Source organism: Castanea sativa, chromosome 5, assembly GCF_040712315.1.
Source record: "Castanea sativa cultivar Marrone di Chiusa Pesio chromosome 5, ASM4071231v1".
NCBI classification, from domain to species: Eukaryota; Viridiplantae; Streptophyta; class Magnoliopsida; order Fagales; family Fagaceae; genus Castanea; species Castanea sativa.
This window is the reverse complement of record NC_134017.1, coordinates 73274232-73288945: the sequence shown is the minus strand read 5'-3', so window position 1 is coordinate 73288945 and position 14714 is coordinate 73274232. Positions and strand designations below refer to the sequence as shown.

Genomic DNA, 14714 nt, shown 5'->3' with positions numbered 1-14714 from the left:
AATGATGAAATTTTGTGATCTTTGTTGAAATTTGGTGATGCAAAGATTATAACAGAGAATAAACTAAGGGCGTATTTGGATTGGGGGGGAAAAGAGGGGAGTAAAGGGAGTAGAGTAGAGTTAACCAAAAATAGGCTAAATTTGGGCCTATTCTATTCTACTTTCTCTCTCTCTTCCCCTTAATCCAAACAGAATTAAGCAAAGAAGAAAATAGAATAGAGTCTATAAAAAGCCTGTTTGGTAAGAGGATTTTTGTTTTAATTTTTAAAACAGTATAAAATCAATTTTCAAAAAATTAAAATTGAAACTAGTTTTAGATAATAGTTGTTACATTATCTGTGTTTGGCTCCCATTTTTAACAACAATTTTCAAAATATTGAAAACAAAATTTTGGGAGACCAATTCTATTTTTGAGATTTCTTTAAAAACTTTTTAAAAAAAGTAACTTGTAAAATCTGTAAATAAAAAAAAAAAAATTGGATAGTGATAAGGTAATAAAGCTCATGTACATTTTTTTAATTATTATTATAATGATAAGTGTCAAATTTGAAGTGTGAGAATTTTTTATGATAAAGATAAGCTTCTTAATTTAAGAGATAGAAGAGTTTAGAAAAATCTATAGGGTCCAATGTTATGGGTTTGCCCATTGGAACAGAATGTTTCGGTACCGACCTATTTTGGCATACCATTTCAGGGTGTTTTAGAGTTACCATGATTTTATGATAAAAATATATATATTATTAATAAAAACCCCATATAAATTATTAAGGGTTTTAAAGAAGGTATAAGTACATATTTCAACTAATTTGTAATCTCTAAGCCCAAATAATAATAATAATAATAATAATAATAATAATAATAATAATAATAATAATATCACTTCAATCATTTATAAAATATAATAAGAGTAATAATATGAAAAAAAAAAAAAGCCTAGATACTAATTGTAGGGTTAATGGGCTCCAGAATATGTGTTGAGTTGGCCCAAGAGTATTTTGTTGGGCTAAAGGCCCAATCTCAGGACACTGAATGATTCAAGGATGTGTAAATGTCAATCCACGAAGCAATACTAATAGGTAAAAAAGTGATATCTGGTCAAGCATATCTAAGAGGGTAGTCCGAGGAAGAGTATGTCATCGGCTATGTAAAGCCGATGTAGGAGAAGGGCTGGTTAACGTCCATAGGCAATATTCTAAAAGACTCTATAGGTAAGGGTAAACATGGAAGATGTAGAAGATAAGAAGAAGGGCGGTGGAATATCTAAAGATAAAGTTGTTACCACTGCCACAACATTAAATGCCCTACAACTGCTTCTCTAGCCACATTAATGAGGAAGTGATGCCTGAGTATCAGGGTTCAGCCTTATAGTTGTCTCCACAGACTTCAAGAGAGGGGGATGGGTCAAGTATCTAAATCAGTGATCTAATCCATATGTGGACGGTGGGGAGAAGAGGGTGAGAGATATAAAAGGAAGAGGAAGACATAAAGGAGAGGGGAGAAGGAGAAAACACTATACACCTGACCATCCATAATTGTAATCTATCTTGGAAAAAGATAATACAAGTCATCCTCAGCTTATGTCCGAGGGGAAATTTTGTTAGATAAACAATTCCTTGTATGCAACGTGGGGATCGAGCCCATTATTTTTGCTATCCACCATCACTAGAACCTAGATTTCAAGCCCACTCTCTACGAATTTCATTGTGTTGGGCTCTTTGGGCTTATTCCCTTCTCACTGTTGGGTTTGGGTGAAATTTTGACCTTACAATTGGCGCCATCTATGGGAAATCTTGTTTTTTAGGAGGTTTAGCATTATGGTAGGCTCAGGTCCACACTATGCGGAATTTGTGGGGTCCCTACGTGAGGATCACTCCTTGCATCTTGAGCAGGAAAGTGACTAAGAGGGTAGTGTGCATACAACGCACACTAGTAGGAGTCATTCACGAAGTGGAAATAGAATTCCTCACGAGGAAAATGCCAAGGCCATGCAGAAGGAGATTGACCACTTGAAGAAAAAGTTGCGCCGCGAGAGGCGAAGGCGAACTCCTGCCTTTTCAGATCCTTCTTCTATAGGCTTTAGGGATGACAATTACAGGACCAGGTCAAAAACTCCCCCGAATGAGTCTTTCTCCTATAAGGAGGAAAATTTGCATGAACATAGGGGTAAAAATTCTTTTCCCTAGGGCTTGAGAAATGATGCTATGAGTAAGGCATTACATAAAATCTCCAAATCACCGTTCACGCGCAGGGTGGAAGAGGGGAAGCTCCCTTGGCGCTTCACACAACCAACATTCACCATTTCTAATGGCCAAACAAATCCTGTGGAGCATGTAAGTCATTTCAATCAGAGTATGGCGGTGCATTCTAAGAATGAGACTTTAGTGTGCAAAGTTTTCCCATCCAGCCTAAAACCGGTGGCAATGAGGTGGTTTAATGGCTTGGGGGCAGGCTCCATTGATTCCTTCATGGAGCTTACCCGGGCGTTTGGATCTCGCATTATTACATGTAGCGAAGTTCCTCGGCCTCTAGATTCGTTATTATCCATGGCCATGCGAGAAGGGGAAACCTTGAAAACGTACTCTGACTGGTATTGGAAATGTTTAGTAAGATCGATGGAGACTTTGATGATGTAGCGATGAGGACCTTCAAGGTCGGCCTGCCTGCCAAGCACGACTTAAGGAAATCTTTGACCAAAAAGCCTGTGAGGAGTGTACGTCAGCTCATGGATTGCATTGATGAATATAAAAGGGTTGAGAAAGATCAACAGCAAGGTAAGGGAAAGGCAAAGGCAAAGGCAAAGGTTATCCCTCAAGAGAGGAGGGATTTCAGGTAGGACAGATACAACAACAGACCTAGAAGAGATTTTGCCGAACAAACTGGTCTTACCACTCCTCAAGTGGTTAATACTATATTTCGGGAACCAATGCATAAGCTGTTAGAAAAAATACAGAATGAACCATATTTCAAATGGCCCAACAAGATGGCAGGAGACCCCATGAGGCGCAACCAGAACTTTCTTTGCCAATATCATTGGAAAAGGGGTCGCACCACTAAGGATTGTCAGACTCTGTGGAATCATTTAGAGTAGTTGGTTAAAGAGGGAAGGTTAAAAAATTCTTGTATCAACCTAATGGGCAGGGAAACCATTCAGGCGCGGTGAACCAAGGCAACACTTCATCAAGGCCTCCTCTAGGTACGATTAATGTTATTTTTGCTGCTCTTGGAAGGACTAGTTCTCGTCCTTCTAGGGTGATATCTGTAGCCGGGACCCTGGCCAAGGATTCTAGGTTTGAGCCGAAGAGGATTAAAGGGAATATCCTACCAATTTTTGGTTTCTCAGAAGAAGACAAGATCGGGACTATCCAACCACATGATGATGCTTTGGTGGTTACGTTGAGGATAGGGGCTATGACGTGAAGAGAGTGATGGTTGATCAAGGTAGTGGCACAGACATCATGTATCCTGACTTATTCAAGGAGCTAAAATTAAAGCTTGAGGATCTTACGGCTTATGATTCGTCATTGATAAGCTTTGAGGGGAAGGCTGTCATACCAAAGGGGCAAATTAGGTTGCCTATGCAATCAAGTCCAGAAGTGGTAGAAGTGGATTTCATTGTGGTAGATGTCTATTCTCCCTACACAGCCATTGTAGCAAAACCTTGGCTGCATGCTCTAGGTGATGTTTCCTCAACTCTACATGTCAAGGTAAAGTTTCCATCTAGAGATCAGATTGAGGAACTAATTAGGAGTCAGTCTATGGCTAGACAGTGCATAGCGGTTGCAATTCTGAATCAGCCTAGGCCGGAGTCCTTAGCTTCGACTAAGGGGGGCTCCTAGCAATCAATGTCTCTGGCCACACCCAGGGCGGCAACAGTGGAAGAACCTACGTGTGAGGAGCTAGAAAAGGTTATTATTGATGATGACCTAGAAAAATTCTTACAGTTGGGAGTTCAGTTGCCACCTCAAGAGAAAGCGGAGCTGGTTATGTTTTTGAGAAGAAATATGGATGTATTTGCATGGAATGCTTATGAGGCCTTTAGGGTTGATCCAAGTTTCATTTGTCACCATTTGAATGTCAATCCGGCTGTGGTGCCGAGGAGGCAACCACCTCGGGGCTCGTTTAAGGAGCATTTCGAGGCCGTCAAGGAAGAGGTATTCAAGCTCAAAAGGGCTGGTGCTATCAAAGAGGTGTTTTATCCTGAATGGTTGCCTAATATAGAAGTAGTGAAGAAGAAGAAGAATGGGAAGTGGAGAGTATGCATAGACTTCACAGATTTGAACAAGGCTTGTCCTAAGGATTCTTTTCCAATGCCTCGTATAGATCAGCTGGTGGATGTCACTATTGGGCATCCTCGAGTGAGTTTTTTGGATGCTTTTCAAGGTTATCACCAAATACCTTTGGCTTTGGATGATCAAGAGAAGACAGTCTTCATTACTCTTATAGGCAATTATCACTATAAGGTGATGCTTTTTGGTTTGAAGAACGCAGGAGCTACCTATCAAAGGATGATGACCAGAATCTTTGAGCCACAACTGGGAAAGACTATTGAAGTGTATGTGTATGACATGGTGGTAAAAAGTAAAACGGTTTCCATGCATGTGGAAGACCTAAATGATACTTTTCAGACGCTAATGAAGTACAAGTTTCGCCTTAATGCTTCTAAGTGTTCTTTTGGCGTGGGATCTGGTAAATTTCTAAGTTATATGGTAACTCATCAGGGAATTAAAGTTAATTCTACGCAAGTTAAGGCAATTAGTAACTTACAATCATCTCGGAATCCTAAAGAAGTTTAGAGGTTGACAGAGATGACTGTTGCTCTCAACCGGTTTATTTCTCGGTACACAGATAAGTGTAGACCTTTCTTTCAATTGTTGAATAAGTGAAAGGGATTTAAATGGATCGAGGAGTGTACTTTAGCTTTTCAACAACTTCAAGAATATCTTTCACTACCACCTATTATGTCTCAGCCAAAAATTGATGAAGTTCTGTTCGCATATATTGCTGTGGCAAACCATGCTGTTAGCTTGGTTCTGATACAGGTTGAGAATGGTGTACAGAGGCTAGTTTATTACATAATTAAATCTCTAAATGAGGCCGAGGTGCATTATTTACCATTGAAAAAAGCAATCCTAGCAGCGGTGCATGCTACACATAAGCTTCCCCATTACTTTCAATCTCATACAGTTGTTGTTTTGACTCAACTTCCTCTTAAGTTTATACTTCAGAGTGTTGACTACACAAGAAGAATTGCCAAATGGGGTACCATTTTTGGGGCTTTTGATATCAAGTATATGCCTCGTACCTTTATGAAATGCCAAATCCTTACAGATTTAGTGGCAGAGTTTGCTAAGCCCTCATTAGAAGAGAAAGCTAAGGGGTCAGACATAAATGAAAAATTAGTTGGCATGATTTCGTGCAAAGAACCCGTGATATGGAAAGTGTATGTTGACAGAGCAGTGAATCATAGTGGATCTGGTGTGGGGTTAGTTTTGGTGTCCCTAGAAGGAATTACTTTTGAAAAATCCTTAAGACTGGGATTCTCGGCCACCAATAATGAGGCAGAATATGAAACTTTATTGGTAAGAATGGATATGGTTTAGAAAATGGGTGGAAAAACAGTGCAGATATTCTCAGATTCACAATTAGTGGTGGGCCAGGTGGAAGGAAAGTTAGAGGCTAGAGATCCGAGAATGCAAGAGTATTTAACCTAGGCCAGGTATTTACAATCAAAATTTAAATCTTTTAGTTTTTTGCATATCTCCAAGAGTATGAATACTCATGTTGATTCCCTAGCCACCCTTGCGGCATCCTCAGCACAAAGCCTACCTCGGGTCATCCTTATTGAAGATCTGTGTAAGCCTGCTGGAATGATTAGTGACACCATTCGAATTCATCAAATTGGGTAGGACCTATTTGGATGGATCCAATAGTGTCATTCTTTAAAAATGACATCTTTCCCGAGGAGAAGTCTGAAGCAAATAAAATACGAAGAAATGCACCTCAGTTCTGGCTGTCCGAGGACTAGAAGTTGTACAAGCGCTCTTTTTCATGACCATATTTGTTGTGTATACACCTTGAAGTAACAGAGTTACTTTTAGAAGAGTTACATGAAGGGATCTGTGGAAGTCACACAAGAGAAAGGTTTTTATCTCATAGAGCTCTTACACAAGGGTATTGCTGGCCAAATATGCAGAGAGAGGCACATGATTATGCAAAGAAGTGTGACCAATGTCAGAGATTTGCTCCCAACATCCATCAACCAGGGGGTGTCCTTAATCCTCTGTCTAGTCCTTGGCCTTTTGCTCAATGGGGGTTGGACATTGTAGGGTCTTTCCCAAAAGCAGTAGAGAATAGGAGGTGGTTACTTGTTAGAATAGACTATTTCACTAAATGGGTTGAAACTGAGCCCTTGTGAAGCATTAGGGATGTGGATACGAAGAAATTTGTCTAGAAAAATATTATTACTAGGTTTGGAATTCCTCATACTCTTATTTCATATAACGGCCTACAGTTTGACAGTAAGGCCTTTAGGAGATATTGTTGTGATTTAGGCATCACAAATAGATATTCCACTCCAGCTTACCCACAGGGGAATGGGCAAGCCGAGGTTGTCAATAACGTTATAGTTAATGGGCTTAAGAAGAGATTAGATGATGCTATGGGGAGGTGGGTGGAAGAATTGCCACATGTCTTGTGGACGTATTGAACTACACCTCGAAGATCCACTAGGGAGACACTCTTCTCTATGACCTATGGAGTCGAGACTGTGATTCCTCTAGGAACTGAGTTTTCGACATTGAGGACAAGCTCCTTCATCCCAAGCAGTAATAACAATTTATTGGGAAAAAAGTTTAGACCTAGTTGAGGAACAACAAGAAAGTGTCATGGTACAACTAGCTTATTATCAGCACAAACTCAAGCAGGGATATGATTCCCATGTGAAACTAAGGCCACTAGCACCTAGAGACTTGGGACTGAGGAAAGTTTTAGGTACTGTCAAAAATCCAACATGGGGAAAGTTGGGACCTAACTAGGAAGGACCTTATCGTGTCACCTCGGTAGCTGATATAGGGGCATATTATCTTGAAGATTTAGATAAAAAGATTGTACCACGTCCTTAGAATGTAAACAACCTACGAAGGTATTACTATTAATGAAAGGCTTTTTTGTCATTTTATTTCCGTTGACATTGTATTGCATTAGCTATCATTTTTCTAAATATCAAACTGAAACTTGGTCATATCTGGCTCCTCAGACCACATGCCTTATATAAATTGATATTTTATTAAGTGGTGAACAAAACCTTAGTTATGTCTGGTCCTCGGATCATCTACTTTGGGAAAATTAGCACTTCATTTCATTTTTCTAAATATCAAACTGAAACTTGGTCATGCCTAATTCCTCAGACCACATGCTTTGTATAAATTGATATTTTATTAAATGTTAAACAGAACCTTGGTTATGTCTGGTCCTCGGATCATCTACTTTGGGGAAATTAGCACTTCAGTTCATTTTTCTAAATATCAAACTGAAACTTGGTCATGTTTGGCTCCTCAGACCACATGTCTTGTATAAATTGATATTCTATTAAATGTTGAACAGAACATTGGTTATGTCTGGTCCTCGAATCATTTACATTGGGAAAATTAGCACTTCAGTTCATTTTCTAAATATCAAACTGAAACTTGGTCATGCTTAGCTTCTCAGACCACATACCTTATATAAATTGATATTTTATTAAGTGTTGAACAGAACCTTAGTTATGTTTGGTCCTCGGATCATCTACTTTGGGGAAATTAGCACTTCAGTTCATTTTTCTAAATATCAAACTGAAACTTGGTCATGCCTTGCTCCTCGGACCACATGACTTGTATAAATTAATATTTTATTAAGTAGTGAACAGAACCTTAATATTATCTAGTCCTTGAATCATCTACTTTGAAAAAATTAGCACTTCAGTTCATTTTTCTAAATATCAATTTCAAACATGGTAATGCCTGGCTCTTCGGACCACATACCTTGTTTCAATTGATATTTTATTAAGTGTTTAATAGAACCTTAGTCGTGTCTAGTCCTCAGATCATCTACTTTGAGGAAATTAATACTTCAGTTCATATTTCTACATATCAACTTCAAACTTGGTCATATCTGGCTCCTCAGGCCACATATCTTGTAAAATATTGATTATATTTGATCCTCGGTCGATCTATTCTTGGGTCAATTTGTATCTAGTGTGGATTTTGGCACTATATTTTTTGCCGTTCTGGTTGCATATCTTAAAGAATCCCAAAACGATGAATAAATGGGGGTTCATGAGCATCACTTAAAGTATTTGCAAATATGTTAAACATGTTTATTGTCTGGTTCATGTCTCGCCTTATAAAATAAAATAAAAAAGTAAGGAAACGTCAAACACGTAAAGAAAATAACTCGATATCTTCATTAATTTAAAGTCTTTTGGAAAGACAATTTGTTTACAGAGCATCAAGCTACATCAAATAAAAAGACAACTAAACTAGAGTGAAGAAAAGACGAGGCTCAATCATGGCTTCAGTTTTATCTTCAAAGGGCCCTTGGGATCCTTTGGAGGCTGGATTGGAGTAGAGGAATCAAAGGCAATCCCTTTGCCCTTTAGATCTTCCACGATGGTGATAGGGACAGTAGCCAAGACAAGCTCCATCGACTCGGTAGATCCCTTTTCCTTGGTGGGTTCCTTGGGAGCATTGGGAGGTTGGGTATCATCATGGGTCACCCCGTCTGCTTGTTTAGTAATTTTCTTGGAGGCCTCAGATTGCTTAGCGTCCTCAGGCTCACGTTCAATAAAGGCAAGGGCTTCAACTGAGTTACCTTGTTTGGTATCTTTTCCTTAAGCAACAATGTCATCCTTGGTGCTAGATGAAGCAGAAGCTCAGATGGCTGGGGGGTAGAAGACATTTTTTGTCCTCCAATGGGCAGAATAGGCATCAACCCCAGCTTGGGGAAGTGCCTCATTCCACACTTGGAGGCAGTAATGCCTACATACCTTTAAGAACTATGATTTAAGGTCTTTCGTTGTCTTAGCCACACCGACCTCGTATCCATCTTGCTCAGCTTTGTCCAGTGCCTTCTCAGCCTCTTCTTTGGCTCTTACATCTTCTTCCTTAGCTTTGTTGGCCTCTTCCTTAGCTTTCTTAGAATCCTTTAGAATTTTCTTTAAAGCCTTTATTTGTTTCTTTGCCGCTGCGTTTTCCTCGTCGGCCTGGAAAAGTTGCTGACGTTGAGCTTCGGCCTGTTTCTCAGTTGTCTTTAAGGCTGCATCAGCACTCTTCCATTCACTTTTTGCCTTGATTAATTGAGTAGTGACCTCTTATAATTTCTTGTCCTTTAGCTCAAGGGTCTTCTGTTTTTAGTTGCACCTTGTTTCCTCATCTTTAAAGGCTTTGTAGGTGCTAATAACAATCTCTTCAGCTCTGTGAGCAGATTGGACAGCTTGAGGACAATGACAAGGTGGAACACAGAAATATATTCAAAAAATAAAAAAAACCTAAGTACAAAAGAGAAATGAAATGTAATAGGTACATAGGATCTTACCATAGCAAGCTCCTTTTTAAATGTCATAAAGAAATTTTCGTCCCTCATTTGCCTTAGCTCGTGCATGTCCTCGGGCAGTAAAAGAGCTTGTTCAAGTGCATCTACCACACAGGCAGCCGTTCCTGCATCTGAACCCCTGATGGATGCATCGGCGGTAACCGCATGGACAGTGGGGGAGCCCAAATCGGGGTAGATATAGGTGCATAAGTCTTAGTCCGTCTTTTGAACCTCGTCTGCATTGTACGAGCCTGTTTTCCTCCCTTTTTAGGCTCCACATCCTTGGGAAGGATGTCTTTCCCTCCCTCAATCACATCCTTCCCCTTATGTTAATCCCTCTTTCTCTTGTGATCAGCTTGGTCAATGCGTTGGGGTTGGGTAGGTGGAGGAGGAAGGAGTTTGAGCTGAGAAGATTTCTCTGGGCCTTTATCCTTTATCTGGGGAGGTTTGGTTTGAGCTACCTTCTGGAGCTCTTGGTTCCCTACTTGGGCTTCCATTATATCTTTGAGGCTCTATTTAGGCTTGCACTAGATTCCCATCGTGTTAGGGTTATGGGTGTCTTCTTGTGGATGACTTGAAGAGGGGGTGTCGAGGACAACAAATCAATTCCTCAGGGGAAGGGGGTTGATTGAAGACTTCAAACTTGTCCTCAGAATCTGATACTTCAACAATCTTTTATTCTTCCTATATACTAGGTTGAGAAAAGGTTGCTTAACCAGATGTGTGTTGAGTTGGAAGAGGGATGAGGGGAATACAGTCTAGTATGAGTTGTATAGGTTGTGTGACAAGGGTGCCTTGAGGAATGAGGGTGCCCTCAGGTAAAAGAAAGCCCTCGACAGCAACACTTATCCAGTGTAGGTGAGGGTCCGCCGCTCTAATCACGCACTTCGGCGCCTGGAAAGCTTTGGAGATGGGGTCGTAACCGAGGATCAAATGCGCTGCTTAGAGTTGGTTATCTATGTGCACGAACACCTTGACCTTCAATATTTCATCCAATTTTTCAAAGTTAACAAGACTGGGGTGGCGAGTAGCTGCGTGTGGGTCTCCAAAATTGTTAAGAAAAACAAAATTAAATCAATTCAGTGTTCTTATATAAACTCAAATTAGGAAAGAAAGAGATAAGGTGATTATGAATAGTTCATCTAAAACTAGGGCCTCACCTGGTTCCCCTTCCTTGGTCGGACAGGGGACGCCATCGTACCAATCCTCCGATATGATCAGGAAGTCTTTTTCATTCCCTTGTTAGATTCAGGGAGACATTAGATTAACCTGACCTCGGGGTACCTAGATTTTAAGTAATAACCCTACCCCTTTAGGTGGTGGAGATTGTAAATCCAATTCACTTCATGATGGGTAAGTCCTAGACCCATCTTTTCGTTTAGCGCATCTATGGAACCCAAAATCCTAAACATATTCGGGGCGCACTAGGTAGGAGATAACCTAAAGGCCCTAAGGTAGTCTCTTATAACTGTCCCCATTGGAATTTTCTTTGCTTCCTCTATGAAAGCGATCATCGAGATTACTATCTCTCCCTATTGCCTTTTCAAGAGTCATTTCCCTTCTTTACAATATGTAAGGGACACTCTCAGTGGAATCCTATACTTCGCCTTAAATTGTTCTATTTTTTCATCAGAATCTACTAAGGAGGCAAATCTACCCATTTTTTAGGAGAAGGTTAAAAATGTTGGAGAATAGATAAAAGGAAGGTGAGCCGAGGTGAAAGAAATATAGAAAGGAGAAGAATATGTAAAAAGGTAATGAACAAGAAAGTTTGGGAAGAATTACTTTAAAGACAAAACGACCACCTCGGACTAAATCTTGGGAACTATGAGGGAGTGTGTAGACCGAAAAATTTTGCAGGTTCGTTGAATGGATTGTTGAAGTGAGGAGGATGTTTAAATTGTTGATATTTATATCAACAAGAATTGTGAAGCAGGAAAGTTTTAGCCTATGTTCCTATGTAATCCTCAACCATTAGATGTGCATCGTGTGATCGAACGTGGAGGACAAGAAGCCGTCAGAATTTAATTAAGGGATGCTTCACATACCGAAATGTTAGGAATATGCAGTGGGCAGTTCAAGGGACATCATCATTGTCATGGAAGAGGTGTAGTGAGTAAGGATCAACGGGGACAGATGTCGAGATCCTCTTTCCTCCCGAGGTAGCAAAAATGAAAATCTCGAGGGGCTATTGTAGGGTCAATGGGCCCTGGAATATGTGTTGGGTTGGCCCAAGAGTATTTTGTTGGGCTAAAGGCTCAATCTAAGGACACTGAATGGTCCGAGGATGTGTAAATGTCAACCCACGAAACAATACTAATAGGTAAAGAAGTGATATCTGGTCAAGCATATCTAAGAGGGTGGTCCAAGGAACAGTTTGTCCTCGGCTTTACATAGCCGAGGTAGGAGAAGAGTTGGTTAATGTCCACAGGAAATATTCTAGAAGATCCTATAGGCAAGGGTAAACAAGGAAGATGTAGAAGATAAGAAGAAGGGCGGTGGAATATCTAAAGATAAAGTTGTTACCACCGCCACCGCATTGAATGCCCTGCAACTTCTTCTCTTGCCGCATTAATAGGGAAGTGATGTTTAAGCATCAGGGTTCAGTCTGAGCATCAGGGTTCAGTCTTATAGTTGCCTCCACAGACTTCAGGAGAGGGGAATGAGACAAATATCTAAATTAGTGATTTGATCCATACGTGGACGATGGAGAGAAGAGGGTGAGAGATATAAAAGGAAGAGGAAGACATAAAGGAGAAGGGAGAGGGAGAAAAAACTATACACCTGACCATCTATAATTGTAATTTATCTTGGAAAGAGATAATACAAGTCATCATCGGCTTATGTACGAGGAGAAATTTTGTTATATAAACGGTTCCTTGTATGCAATGTGGGGATTGAGACAATTATTTTTGTTATCCAACATCACTAGAACCTAGATTTCAAGTCCACTCTCTACAAATTTCATTATGTTGGGCTCTTTGGGCCTATTCCCTTCTCACTGTTGGGTTTGGGTGCAAATTGTGACATTACACTAATGTTAGTAGGTGAAACAATGGAAAAGGGTTAAAACTTAGGCGAAAATACACTTTTGGTCTCTACATTTTGAGTCGATTCTCATTTTGGTCCCTAAAATGAATTTCATTCCTAATCTAGTCCTTAAAAAAGGAAAATCAACTTTATTTTGGTCTTTGCTCTCAACCCACTAATAGAAATCTCCTACATGACAAATGAAACACCCTACTTGCTGACGTGGCAATGATGTGGCGATTAAAATATTATTAAAAAAATTTATTTGACATTTTTATATGCCAAGTCAGCATTTTAATTTTTTTTTTTTTAAACCATGTCAGAAAATTTAAACTGGAAAAGAAAATAAATTAAAAAACAAAACTTAAATCTAAATAAAAAACAAACCTTTAATTTCTTAATTTTAATTTAAGTTGAAAATAAAAATTTGATATAAACTGAAAATTTAATTTCTCAATTCTCATAATTTCTCAATTCTCAGTTTTAAAATTTTTTTATCACAACCCTTTACACCAAACCCCAATCCCAACCCCACGAACCCAAGTTACCCAACCCAACATCAAATTTTCTTAGCCACCAACATCAAAGCTTCAATTTAGTCCCTCTCTTTGTCCATTGTTCTCTCACTCTCTGTCTCTCTAATTTCTCTTTGATCTACTCCTAACCCAGACACCCATGGCCAAAGACACCAAACTCCAAACCCAGAAACCCATGGCCAAAGACCCCAAGCTCTGCCTCTCAAGATCACAAGCCGAGGAGGTGAATTTCTTCAATTGATAAGGAGGACGACGACAAGGCCAAACACTCTCTTCGATTGATGAGGATGACGATGACGAGGAGGTAGTCATTTGTCAGGACTGCGTCGTTTGAAATAGTGGCCGAGTAGGCAGAGACAATGGGATTTAACGGCGTCATTAGATTTGAGGAGGCAGAAATGGTGCCGTTGGATCTACTCCAAACCCACAAACTCAGATCTACTCCAAACCCAAAAACGTTAGAACTTGCTGAGAAGGTAAAGTGTGGGAAGCAAACCCTAGAAATTTCTTCACGAAGCTAATGCTTTTGAGAGAGGGAGAGATATCTCAGTTGGATTTGGGTTGGTGTTGGGCATGAAATTGAAGTAGATGTGTTTTTTTTTTTTCTTTGTGTTTGTTGTAACTTGTTGATGTGTTTGGTTGCTAAGAGATGTGAAATTTCGTTTAGACCCCTTAAACCAGATTGTTTAACTTAATTTATTAACAAAGTGATTACTTAGTTTAATTATTCAGATTTAGGTTAAACACAAATATATTATATCATGCAAAGATGCGGAAAAGTAAATAACACCACGATATGATTATCCAAGTAAACCAAAGAGACTAACCTGTTTCAAGGTAAAAATCTAAGGATAATTTGACCTACCTATCCTTAAGGTAAACCAAATCCACTATAAGAGAATTGAAGTTTTTACAAAAGATTAAACCCTAAATCTAATGCTATCTCATGTAGTAACTTACTGACATGACCACGTGCAAGCTCCAAATCCACAAACTCCTTCTCTTCTTGGATTAACAGCAACACAAGCACACCCTTGCTTGTGACTTTAAGACTCCACTCAAAAGTTTCATATCACCTTTTCTTGTTGATCTTGATGTAGCAACTAGTTCTACCAATCCTTGATTGTAATTTAAGCTCCAGTAGAATCTTGTGTAGTTAGAAGGTATAGAACCTCTTAAATCTCACAAAGAGTAACACACAAGTCTTCCAAAAGTCTCCAAAATGTAGCTAAGGTTTTCTTTTTATATGTGGAGAAGTTTAAGTGAAACCCTAAACATTTTTGTACTGATTGGACTAAAATAACCTTCTGTAGAAAACCATATCTACGATTTTCGATCGGTTAGGTCTATTTCACAATCGGTCAAGAAAGGCAGATCTTGACTTCTCTTTTCTGCAATCAGCTAAACTTTGAAATCTTGAAACACACTTATTTAAGCACACTTTAAACACTTAGATTAAACATATTTTTCTCTCGATTTGCCAACACAATACCACCATGATTCTAAACATGTAATATAAATCTTTAGAACCTAACAAGATGAGTTTGTTTGGTTGGGATCGACTTGCTCTTAATCGATGGT

General features: G+C 39.4%; 1 protein-coding gene across 1 annotated transcript; it reads left to right on the top strand.

The window, feature by feature from the left end:
• The first annotated feature begins 3425 nt into the window (after positions 1–3425).
• LOC142635762 (uncharacterized) lies at positions 3426–3836 on the top strand. The gene has a single exon (XM_075809859.1). It carries the CDS (start codon positions 3426–3428, stop codon positions 3834–3836), a length of 411 nt encoding a protein of 136 aa, XP_075665974.1.
• The last annotated feature ends 10878 nt before the right edge of the window (positions 3837–14714 follow it).

Excerpts from the sequence above, each read along its gene's own strand:
- LOC142635762 (XM_075809859.1), top strand. The coding sequence starts at position 3,426 with ATGGTTGATCAAGGTAGTGGCACAGACATCATGTATCCTGACTTATTC.